This window comes from Podarcis filfolensis (genome assembly GCF_964270895.1).
Source record: "Podarcis filfolensis genome assembly, chromosome: 1".
In the NCBI taxonomy this organism is placed as follows: domain Eukaryota; kingdom Metazoa; phylum Chordata; class Lepidosauria; order Squamata; family Lacertidae; genus Podarcis; species Podarcis filfolensis.
In genome coordinates, this window is record NC_139604.1 from 96429738 (window position 1) to 96441897 (window position 12160).

At 45.7% G+C, this 12160-nt stretch overlaps 1 protein-coding gene and 2 long non-coding RNA genes across 4 annotated transcripts in view; 1 reads left to right on the top strand and 2 right to left on the bottom strand.

Annotated features, from left to right (window-relative positions):
- Window positions 1-2139, bottom strand: part of SPRED1 (sprouty related EVH1 domain containing 1) — a 79402-nt gene extending 77263 nt beyond the window's left edge. The window contains exon 1 of the mRNA XM_083618271.1: window positions 1081-2139. Coding sequence (XP_083474397.1) covers window positions 1081-1112 — 32 coding nt within the window. The 5' untranslated portion in view covers window positions 1113-2139. The remainder of the gene's footprint in view (window positions 1-1080) is intronic.
- LOC310766679 overlaps window positions 1-12160 on the bottom strand; it is a 320477-nt gene that overhangs the window by 110327 nt on the left and 197990 nt on the right. The window lies entirely within an intron of this gene.
- Window positions 2293-11266, top strand: LOC310766386. 2 transcript variants are annotated; one of them, XR_014550123.1, is made up of 3 exons: window positions 2293-3347; window positions 4335-4421; window positions 11153-11266. It is a non-coding gene; the product is annotated as an uncharacterized lncRNA (long non-coding RNA). The 2 variants fall into 2 exon arrangements; XR_014550124.1 differs by lacking the exon at window positions 11153-11266 and adding an exon at window positions 7758-9713.

A 12160-nucleotide genomic window follows, 5' to 3' on the forward strand; every position in this document is an offset into this window, starting at 1 on the left:
GCAGAAGCCTGTTCCTTTACCGATCCATCTTAAGGAACTAAGGTTTTATATGGAGGAATGTATGCAATTGACAAGTGTTCCCTTCTCCACCAAAAACCAGTATTTCCTCCTACAATTCAAATTACTTGCTACAGGCACTGAAAAAATAATTACCGTGTGATAATTCTGCCAGAAGGATGCTTTTGCACTATAATTGAGCCACAACTATTGCAAAGTATGTTTGAGAAAATGACTAATTCGCAACTCATTCTTGCAGAAAAGAACAACCATTGACAGGGCAGGATGCAGGAGTCACAGGCAGCGTCAACATTTTTCATTCTTTAGAAGAAATGGGAAAGTTCAGGATTGTTGACATGACTACCCTGTTTCAGAAATTATATATTTCCTAGCAATTTTGAAGGCTACATCCTTACAGATGTAAAAAAGAAAACATAAGCCCCCTATAGATTTCATCCAAGCCAAGCATGTTAAATATATTAATATCTTGCACTTCATATATATAAATATCTTCATTCTATTCCCCATTTAAAGAAGGGGGGAAGGGCGAAGAGTCCTAACAGCTCGTTAAAATGTATATATAAAGCTTTGGGGAAAGGTTTAACACTGTATTTACACTGACTCATCCAATTAAAATTCAGGAACAGTTTCCCTCGGGATGAAGCTCCCACTCGCTACTTTCTATAGGAAACATGCAAACGAAAATAGACTTCTTTTCCCCCCACAAAACGTTGCACGTAGGCCACTGGAAGTTGAGGGTCGGGGGGGGGTGGCGGGAGGGAAGGAGGGAGACGGAGGGTCCATTTCCCCAACACACATAGCTAGGCAATTTTTTCACCATATCCTGGGTCTGCCATGACTTTTCCAAATTACCAAAACAGTCAGATTCGGGGGGTGGGGGGTGTTTACATATGCAGAGAGACACACACATCAATCAGCACGTTTAAAACATATCCAGCTATGTAAGGAGCCCGAAGAGAGCAGGTCAATGAACGGAGGTGGCGGGGTAGGGGCGGGTGGGGAGAGAGAAACGCCAAGCCGAAGAGACCCCCCCCCGCCCCGAAGAAAAGCCGAGAAACTTACTCGTTGTTAGAATTCGCCGTCTCTTCGCTCATTTTTTCCTCACCGTGATCCGATCCGGGGATGGAGTAGCACCGACGCAGCCAGGGCGCAGCAGGAGCTCACCAGAAACCTCACCATTGTTAAACCCCACCGATGCCCCCCCTGCACACCCTTCCGCCAGAATGGCCTCAATCCTTGAGGTGGGTCCCCTCCGAAAGCAGCAGCAGCAGCAGCAGCCTTCCCCGCCTCTTCTTCGCACGGAAACCGAGGGATCCTGTTCGGCCGAGAGTTGGGACTGATTTCTGCTTTGGCGGCGGCAGCAATCGAAGCTCTTTCTGGTCTTTTTCACCGGGAACCGGGGGGCTGGCGGCGGCGGCGGCGGCGTCTCGGCTGCAAGCGAGGCTCCCTAGCCGTGTCCTTGTGCCGCATCGGCACCAGGAGCCCACATCTCCCGCTGCTGCAGCAGCAGCAGCTCCTCCTCAAGCCTGGCCTCCTGGCTTCCTTGCTTCACCCCCCCTCCCCTCGTCCCCACGAGCAGGTCCCCCCGCTCCCCGCCGCGTCCCTTCCTCGCTGCCAAACCCCCGGGGCAGGACGGAAAAGCACCGCGGCAGAAATTCCTCCGGACGCCCGCAGCAGCAGCAGCAGCGTCTGCAAACCCGATTTTTACAAAAAAGGAAGGGGGGGGAAAGCAGGCGGCTCGAGTCCGACTACCCCGCCAACAAGCAGAGGCAGCACTGAGGGAAACTAATTCAGCCCCAGGCAGGCGAAAAGAAGAGGGAGGGAAAGAGGGAGGAAGAGGAGGAGGAGGAGGAAAGGAGGAGGGAGGGGGGAGTTTGAAAGCAGCCCGGAGGTTAGAAAAGGGGAGGGGAGGATGCGTCACGGCTGGTGGCGCTGGAGGAGGAGGAGGAGGAGGAAAGAGGAGAAGCCGAGAGGAGAAGTGGGAAGAGCTCGTTCTCCTCCTCCGCCACCAGCCCTGGCACCCCGCCCTCTCCCCAACCGAGAAGGCGAGCAAGTTCAGCAGCTGCTCCCCAGGCCCACCCGGAGCAGCGACAGCCCCCGAGCCTCTCTCTCTCTGCGCCCCCCCCCTCCTCTGACTGGAAAACTGGGCGGAAGCGTTGACTTCACGCTCCTTCCGCCGCCAACTCTCCGAGACGACGGACGGGAAAGGAGACCCCGGGCACTTGGGAAGCGCCTCCGTCCGAAGGAGCCGCCGAAGGGCGCAGAACTTTTTTTTTTTTTTTTTTGCCACGGGGCTGGGGAAGGGCGGAGAAGCGCCCCCCCCCCACACACATAGGCGGGCTACGTCGCCTTTCCTCTTTGCACGCGGCTGGGGCCCCGAGCCCCCTCACTCGGAGGAACACGGCTGCCAAGGGCCCCGATTCCCTCCCCTCTCTCTGGGCAGCCGAACAGCACAAACTTGCTTTTCCTTCGCACGCTTCAAGGCCGGCGGGGGGGGGCGGTTTCTTTTGGCTGCTCATTCGCCGCCCCTCAAATAAATAAATAAATAAATAAGCAAATATCGGGAATGTTCCTCAAGTTTGCACAATAAAAACCCCGGGTTGTGGCGCAAAGGGATTTTATTATGGAGGCCACGCAAAGCTCTCTTCCTGCTCGAGACTGGCTGGCCACCCGAGGAAGCGGGTTCTTCCCAATAGAACAGTGGAGAGCACAAGTCGGAGCAAAACCCAAGTTGGTTCTCGGGTGGTTTGCTTTGCCACGCCGTGCCTAGAAAGAAAGAGGCTCTCGCTACCGAGGCCCTGAAGTCTCTCGTGCCTCTCCTAAGGAGTCGCTCTTTCCCCCCCTTTTTTTGCTGGGCTACCTCCAAGGAAGAACAGGAGGGAGGGGAGAGACTAAATGACCACATTCCCAGCCCGCCATGCAAAAATAGTTTCCCGAAAGTAGTTCCCTCGCTCGCTTATTTTCAAAGAGTTGCGAGTGTCTCACACGCGCACCGCGGAGGGATACGCGGAGTTGTGCACAAGCCCGCACGCGCGGGGAGGGGAGCGAGGAGAGTTAGGCGCGAGGGCCGGAGAGCCAGCCCTGCTGCAGAAGAGAGGGAAGCAGTTGGAGCCTGCACGGTGCAAGGCGCGTGCATTTGCTTCCGTCCCGCGAAGTTGGCTTTCCCCGTGGCCGCCTCCTCTTCCTCTTCTGCAAAGGAAGGGCTGGCGCGCTCCGCTTTTAGCACCCTCCGGGCACGAGGCGTGCAGCTGCTTACGCACGCTCCGTGCTAGAACTCCGCGCAGTGGAAGCCGCGGGCGGCGGACTCGCTTCGCGTTCGCAGCCCTACGGTAAAAGGTTGCATTGCTTTGAAAGAAAGAAAGGGAAAAAAGCTTTGCATTGCTGCACCTATTGAAGAGAGGAATTAATTGGGGGTGATTGCAATAACCCACCTAAGATCTGACTCCTGTGAAAACCCTGCCTTTTTTTCTGGCGGGGAAAGGGGGAGCAAGGCCTTGTTGTGATTACATCCCTTCTCCCTGCGAGGATTTGATTCCTTAGGCATGCATTCCTCTCTTGCCGGCGTTGCAGTAGTTGTTCACCGATATTTCTTTGCCTCCCCCCACCCTCCACTAGTTAAGGTGGCAATCTTAGCTGTTAAGGTGCCACAAAACTATTGTTTGCACTGCAGCAGGTTATTAACCTGGCTACCCCTCTGGTAATTGTTAGATTTTATAAAGGGATGAAATTGTTAATTTAAATGTAGCAGTTGCAAGAGTGGTAGCTGTGTTAATTGGTTGCATGTTCACAATGCGGCAAGCATTTCATACAAGGGTCCCTTCAAAGGGGCAGCCCCAATCTGTGGTTTCAACACATTTGAACCATCAGCACATAGCAAAAGGGTGACATTAAGTTGTTCTGTTGTGCTTCAGATGCTGCTTCCTTGTGTCGCAACAGGAATCCCAAAAGCAGCATCCGATGTACCGTCTTTGCAAGAAAAGCAGTACCAAAGAGGCTTAAGTGAATTCTTAAGACACTCCTATAATCTGGCCTCTCATTGCTTTTGTTGACATCACTTTTTTGTGACTGCGGTAATGGGGGCAGCACAAGTCGGACGTAAGTCCTGTTACACTGGGGAATTGGAGTCCTTATAAGTGTGTGTAGGATATAACAGCATCCCGAAACTGTTGCTACTTTCATAATGCAGAACCTGCACTTGAGAGGCACATTGATACTGATCAGCCACACTTGCCTTTGATCCCTCCCCTCCTCCGCCCCTCCTTTTATGTCCCTTTGGAATTTACATCACTCCTAAAGAATTCCCTGCAGCCTTTCAGGTGTGAAGATGGAACTGCACAGCCCCTTCCTGTGAAGAACTGGCCCCTCCTAATCCTCTTCATCTCGTTGGGCAAACTCTGCAGAGGGTAAGACTGCAGGTTGTAAACTGTGCAGTGGCTTAAGCATGTGGTGAAGGGAAACAAAAGCTGCAAAAACAAGCACCTACACTGACAAGACAGTGTTGCTGGCAAGCTTATTGCTGCACACCAGTCATGAAGTTTCCACCTGAAGACATCCTTAAAATTAGCCATTCAGACAGCCAGAAAGAGATCTGCACACATTCCGCAGCGCAGACCACTTAATACAAACTATGGTCACAAACTCCACAACTCCCAGTGCGGTGTCAGTTTCTGCAAACTCTTGATTGCTGTCACATTGCAAACGTTAGTGAGAGATCCTCGGCCTTCAGGACAGTATCTGCCATTAGTTTCCTTGATGAAACCTTCGATCATCTTGGAGTAATAGTATGCCCACTAGTCTAAGAAAGCCTGCCATTAAATTAATTCCACTGGTAAAGTAAAGCAGCAGACAGCTTCAGGCTAAGGAACAGAGGGTTGAATCCAAGATAGTGCTAAGGCAATTGTTTCATCATCACCAAGATTTCTGCTTGTGCCACAGAATGTTGTTCTCTCTTCCCCCATTCACCTTTTAGAACTGTTCTAGGGCTTCCTCCAGCCCTCTGGAACAGATTTGAGGAGGGCATGGGGGTGCAGAAAAGGAGGATAGGGGATAAAGTCCCATTTCACAAGTGGAAATCCTTGTACTGACAGGACTCATTAGTAGAATGTCTCCAAATGAATAGAATGTAAAAGGGACACTTACAATGATTGTTTACCTTATTGATTAATGGCTGCAATCCAACACATAGTTTAGCTCCTAAACTCCCAGTGAACTTGATGAGATTTAAGGATCCTAACTATATGCAGACTTGCAACCTTAGCATTCCTTCTCATTTTCTGTAGTCACAATCCTTTGGCTGGCAAAACAGAGGTCATTGCCCAGATCCTGCTAATAACGGATTTAGCTGGACTGAGCTGCTTATATTAGCACTTCAGCAATATCTGATCTTGTTAATTTCTAAATGAGAATCCACATATAAATGTCAGACGGAGAAAATACTTTCTGGGCATAACAGAATTGTGTACTTAAACTAAATTGGTTTTCTAACAAATCTCATAAACGGATTTCTACCAGATCTATGTGTTGGGAAAGGGAGGAACTGCATTATTGACTAGATACACCAATTTCTCCAAATGATTCTAAACAACTGATGTTTAAAAGTAAATTGGCATTTATGTATGTATTTATTTAAACAATTTATACCCTACCCTTTGGTTGAAATCACAATACTCAGGGTGGCTTGCTAAAAATTAAAAATTGCACTCCCTAATCATCATCATCAAAAAAATACTAAAAGTTACCAACGTAAAAAATATCACACCATAGAGTAGCCCCCACCAAAATTCTTAAGCTCAGCAGGCCAAAAGCTTGCCAGAACAGAAATATCTTGACTAAGCATTAAAAAACCAATAATACTTGCAATAACATCTATGTCAGACATGACAAACTCATAACATAAGACTCTTGCAGCAGATGGTTAAATGCATCACTTCAAACAGAAGCAGCAGACACAGAGAGGCGATTAGTATCAGGAACTATTGGAGATAATGTGGATTTAAACCTTTCTTCCTGTGCCATGATTCTGGCAACTCCCCCCACCTCAGTTGCCACTCTCTTTGGAGGGCCTCTCCCACTGACTGTAAAAACCGGAATGCTTAATACACATACAGTGGTACCTCGGGTTACAGACGCTTCAGGTTACAGACTCCGCTAACTCAGAAATAGTACTTCGGGTTAAGAACTTTGCTTCAGGATAAGAACAGAAATTGTGCTCTGGCTGCGTGGCGGCAGCTGGAAGCCCCATTAGCTAAAGTGGTGCTTTAGGTTAAGAACAGTTTCAGGTTAAGTACGGACCTCCGGAACGAATTAAGTACTTAACCTGAGGTACCACTGTATCTTGTAAAATCTTTGCACCACACAGTCATCCAGAGTCTTCCACAATGTCTCATATGTATCATCTTACCCTTCCAGCTCAGTATAGTTTACATAGTTCTCTGCCACCATTTGTGCACTTAGGGAGTTTTTTATTATTATATGTTTTAAGGATTTATACTGACCATTCAATCCAGTGATTACAGACTGATGGAAAGTATGGAAGAAAGGAAGAAAGAGAGAGAGAAAGCCACACACCCCAAAGCACACATATACAACATAGCATCCAAAACACACCTCCTTGCATTTGGCAGTTGAGGCTGTATGTTCTTTCTAGGTGGGGCTCAGTGATTGAACACATATTTTGCGTATGAAAAGTCCTAGATTCAATCCCTTCAAGTATCTTCAAGTAGAGCTAGGAAAAGACTCCTCTGAAACTAGCCACTTCTAGTCATTGTTGACAATGCTGAGCTAAATGGACCAGTGATCCTACTTGGCTTCTGATGGTCCTTGCTGGCATGGATGGTGCGAGGAACAATCTGTCTGCTACTGTTCATTCTCTGGTTGATGTACGATGACGGATCTCTTGGTAAACCTCTGTCTTCTGCTTTTCTCTCTCCTCATATTTTTTAATGGTTGTACTGGCAGAGTGGCCAAACCCTGGAGTGGCAAAGTAGAGTCGCTGGGCATTACTTTCCACAGAAAAAAGCAGGTATCCCTGGGCAAACCGGCAGGGCAAATGGAAAACGGTTTGGACCCATGCCTAGAAAGCACGAGACGAGCAGAAAACTCCATGCCCATGTTGGCTACTCATTTATATTCTTCCTTTGTGATTTGCCCCTTCTATTTCCTATACATGTCACATTTAAATCCCTGCTCATCTGAAAGCTCCTTATACAGCCACACCAGTTTCTTTAGATGCTTCCCACTTTTATTTCTTAGAAGGCAATTCAATACCTCACATTTAGGAATCTCATCCGTCATGAACTCCCTGTTATTTGTCTGTAAGCCTCCACTCAAATAATTTAAAGATTTTTAGGTTTTCTAAAACCGAAAATGTCCATTTAGGAACTTTTATGGCACAATAAAGATGTATTTAGATCAAGAGAAATGAATGAGGATGTATGCAACTGGGGGAAAACTATTTACAGAGACAGTTCTTTGAGGGGAAACAATGCATCTGTAGCAAGGTGGGAGGACTGTTATATAAGGAAGGCTGTTTAGGGACACCGTTAATAAAGTCACAAATGACATGTGGGTTTGTTTTATTTTTTTCATGAAGAAGGTATAACCAAGATTGGAGGAGGGAAGAAGCAATTTTATACCCATTACTTTAACATTTTTGTTTTTATTTGGGGGGGGAGGCAAGCTTTAAAGCAATTTAGAATATTTAAAATATTTAGAAACATTCCCTTCTTTTTTGCTAAAAGGAAAGAGAAGGCATGGTGATAGCAAAAGGATGTGTTGATCAGATCCAAGGCAACTGACCGCGGATGAGTATGCTGATAATGTACTTGCTACCTTCTGTGGCGACGACATTAGAAAAAGGGAATTGCAGCCTAGAGATGACAAACTGGGAGGAAGGAGCAGGAAGCACTCAAACCATAAGTTTCCGGCCTTTGTGACTTATCCCAACAATATCAAAATAAGCTCCAATAAACAAGAGGGGAAGACTCGAGAACAACGGAAGCAGATCTCAGAACACTCCAAGCGGCCTTTGGAAGGCACAGCTCATAGAATGATCCCTGCTACTCCCCAGAAGAGGAGGAGACGAGTGGTGGTGATAGGTGACTCCCTACTGAGGGGAACAGAGGCAGTAGTGTGTGGAGGAAACAGGATGTCACAGAAGGTCTGCTGTCTTCCGGATACAAAGAATCACGATGTGACGGAGAAGTTGCCAAGTCTTATAAAGCCCAGTGACCACTACCCTTATTTCTGATCCATGCGGGTACAAATGATACTGCCGCACATAGCCTGCAACACATAGCAAGGGACTATGAGACACTGGGCAGGGAGCCGAAGAGACTTGGGGCACTGGTAGTCTTTTCATCACTCCTTGTTGAAGGTTGTGGCCCAAGAAAAGAGAGGAAAATACTTGAGATAAATCACTGGCTGCACAGGTGGTGTCGTCAGGAAGGAGTTGGTTTCTTGGATCGTGGTCTCCGCTTCCTTGAGGAAGAATGTGCTGTCAAACCTCCCTTGGCCAATGGGGACAGCAGCCCCAAGCACCCTCTCCTTGCTTGCCAGCAACCTCACCTTTTGATAGTGTGGTGCACCTAGAGAAGAAGGTTGGCAGATCATCTCAGTAACTGGGTCGATTTGAGGGGCTGGAAGCAAGGACAGACTTTGATAATATAGTGCCCTGAGTGACAACAAAAATTGGCACACCCAAAATATTTGTTATTTTCACAAGAATTCATTTTTGTACAGTTGTTTTTTTATGGATCTTCTCAATAGGTACCCATATAATACAGGTATTAGTATTATTATTTTATTTTGTGCCCCCTGTGGGGGGGAACCACCCACACTGCTCTAAATCTGGTATTGCTGGAAGATTTCTGCAGAAGTATCTGTCATTTGTATGAATAAAAAGTGGCAATCTGACATAAGCATCAATCCTTTGCATACATACCTGGAAACAAATCCAGGATGGATTAACGTCTTAGCAAATTTGCATAGAACTGGTCTGAGGGTACTACCAGAATGAATGACCTGATAGTGTCATGTTTGATGAATCAGCATGCTTGACACATGGAATCCATGTGGGCTGCAATTTAAAGGGATAAGGGCATCAAGAGAGGACAGCCCAGCAACTATGCTACAAAAATAGAAGCAGTGCTACCAATATCTGCTGCCACCTTGGGTTGCCAACTGACCAGGATAAAACTGCTGTGGTCTGCCCCTGTGCCTTAAACAGCTGCTTGATCGGCAGACAAAGCGTTGAGGACGTTGAGATTAGCATTTCTTTAAAAGTATCATGTTTTAATCTAGATTCTCTTAGTTGATATGTGCAATTTAAAAAGGGGGGACCGACAAAAGTTGTATAAGCTGTCTTTTTGAATGTCCTGCTGGGCTGCGTCAGCAGTGCAATGGGAAGATTTTTGTTGTTCTTCAGTTTCCTGTTCCGTTTATCCCCCTCTTCCTTAAAACAATTTCCTTCCTAATAAAAGGAATGTGCTGGTGCTGCTGTAGTTCTGACACATGTTGTTCAACTTTTCATTTGTTGGCTTGGGCGATGCTGACTGTTACGGTTTCAAACATTTATTTATTTTTTACTGCTGGCTATATTGGAAAGCTTTGGATTTTATTCTTACTCATTTTTTTTGTATTTCCATTTTTGTACAGTGCCCGGAAAGAGTAACTTTTAAAAATTAAACATAGGTATTTTCAAATAAAATAAAAACTACGTTGGAATCAGTGACAGGGAAAATAGGAAAAAACATATGACAGCTCCACTACTGGTGTTTGTCCACGTTCCCCATCTCCCGCCCACCCACATTTTGGGGAACTGCTGGAATGGGAACTTTTCCCCTGATCTCCAGGCAGGCCTTTACTGACATAGGCATTTCTGTGCAGTAGGACAACAGCTGCCGAGTTGTGTCCAGGAAGGGCTATCATGAAGTCACATCTCCCTTCCGATTAAGGACCCCTCTCTCTACCCTGAGAGAGGGAGACCCAAAACGTCCTATGGCCTCTTGAGAGCCCTCCAAGAAACATTAGAATTGTAGCCATAGTTTATTTTCCCCCTTTCTGTTTTTCTTTACAGCTTCATCCTGTACAGCGTTGGGTGTACCTGAGCCCACTGAAATGCCTAATTCTGCAAAGGCCTAAGCTGTTAGTGCGATCTTTTAAAAGTATATTATTTATGTACAGTGGTACCTCAGGTTAAGTACTTAATTCGTTCTGGAGGTCCGTTCATAACCTGAAACTGTTCTTAACCTGAAGCACCACTTTAGCTAATGGGGTCATGCCGCCGGAGCACGATTTCTGTTCTCATCCTGAAGCAAAGTTCTTAACCTGAGGTAATATTTCTGGGTTAGCGGAGTCTGTAACCCGAAGCGTATGTAACCTGAAGCGTATGTAACCCGCCGTAAAACAAAAGGGGGAAAATCGGTCCTGTATAAATAAGACAAATAACAAGATTTTTTGTGATTAGACATTTCCTGTCATTTGAAAACATGCCTTCAGGTATACGTACATGTTAAAGTCAAGCAGGTTTGGCTGATCAGGAGTTGTTGTTTTTTCCTGTCCTGGTGCTTTACTGAACGAGGGCTTAGTCAAGTGTAGCAGTTACATTCCTCATGCCAGGAAAAGGCAAATACTGAAGTATATTGAAACTTGATAGCAATGCAGTAATAGCCAGACGTGCCCAATCATTGCAACATGGTTCTTAATGAAAAGGGTGCTTTTTAAATTCACAGTTTAAACTGTCGCTCTCCATTCAACTATCTGTGCAAAATCATTTTAAAATAAAAATCCCTTGTCACCAGTTCCATTCATTGTTGCAGTTTTCAAATGTATTGGTTCTTTGTCCTTTTCTAGTGTATGGATTGCAACTGTCACTGAGTTACACAGCTTGCTTTAGGCCCATAGCCAATGTGATTACAGCAACAACCTCTGAACCAGTGTGTGTGTGAGAGAGAGAGAGAGAGAAGAAAATAAGGTAGTCTTTACGCCCGCTAGAGACAAGATCTGTGCACCAGGCTGACAATGTTAAATAAATGTTTAACTATGTCAAATGAAAAGAAACCAGTGAAACCACTGGCTATTCAAAGCTGTCACAACCTAATGGGGTCATTGAAGCATTTTTTATTTTTTTTTGCAGCAAACTGAAAATAATAACCATCCGTGCCATCGGTGGTGTGACAGGAACTCTGGGCAACTATGAGCCTCTCAGCAAATGTTATCAGCAGAAATACTCCACTGTCTTAAATGGATTTTCAAAAAAAAATATCCAGAGGGTAGAATAAGGTGTTATGGGTCAATAAAAAAGACACAGTTATATGTAGCTGTTTATGCCAAACGAGAAACAAATAGTCGTTTTATCTGCATTATTATTGTTTATCACTTCCATAGGATCATTTAGTTCAGAGGGGTTTGGGCCCATATGCAACACTATCCTCAGTGCTATGTTACAAAATAATTTGCTCCCATTTTATAGATGGTAAACTGATGCTGAGAGAAAATACTTTGCCTAAGGCCTCCTGGTAAGATTGTTGCTGAACAGTAGCTCAGTTGGGTAACAAATCACCTCATTTTAACCAGTCAGTGGAATGGATGCTGTGGATTGGATTCCCTCCCTATTCTAATAGAAAGCCTCTTCTTCTCTTGGAAGGGGTAGAAGAAGTGTGCTGTGAAACATAAAAGTGATGCTGGATCTAGAGAAGATCGTCTGTTTGTGCAAGCTCCTGTGCATGACTGGACAAGTGCTTTCTCAAGTCCTTAACATGGCTACAGTCTGTATTTTCCTTATTCGCAACCCCTGACACATTGTGGATGTGCGCTGAAAGACGTCTTCCACTAGCGCTTGTGCAAAAGTCCTCGGAACAACACAAATTCATTTTCTCTTGTTCTTTTAGATTCAGGTCTTCCTTTTAAAAAACGTGTTCCACCAAATGCCTCAGTTAGGAGTCTTTTCAAAAATAATAACACTAGGAGCAAGCCTGACTGAACACAGAGACTTACCTTCAAGTAAACATTGCAAAGATTGACTTGACAGTGTTATAAATGAAAATAATCACTTGTTGCTAGAAGAAACAGCCCGTTTTATTTTTAATGCTCCATGTTTCAGGTGTTCAGGTGTTATCTAGCCAAAACAGCAACATCCAGCCAG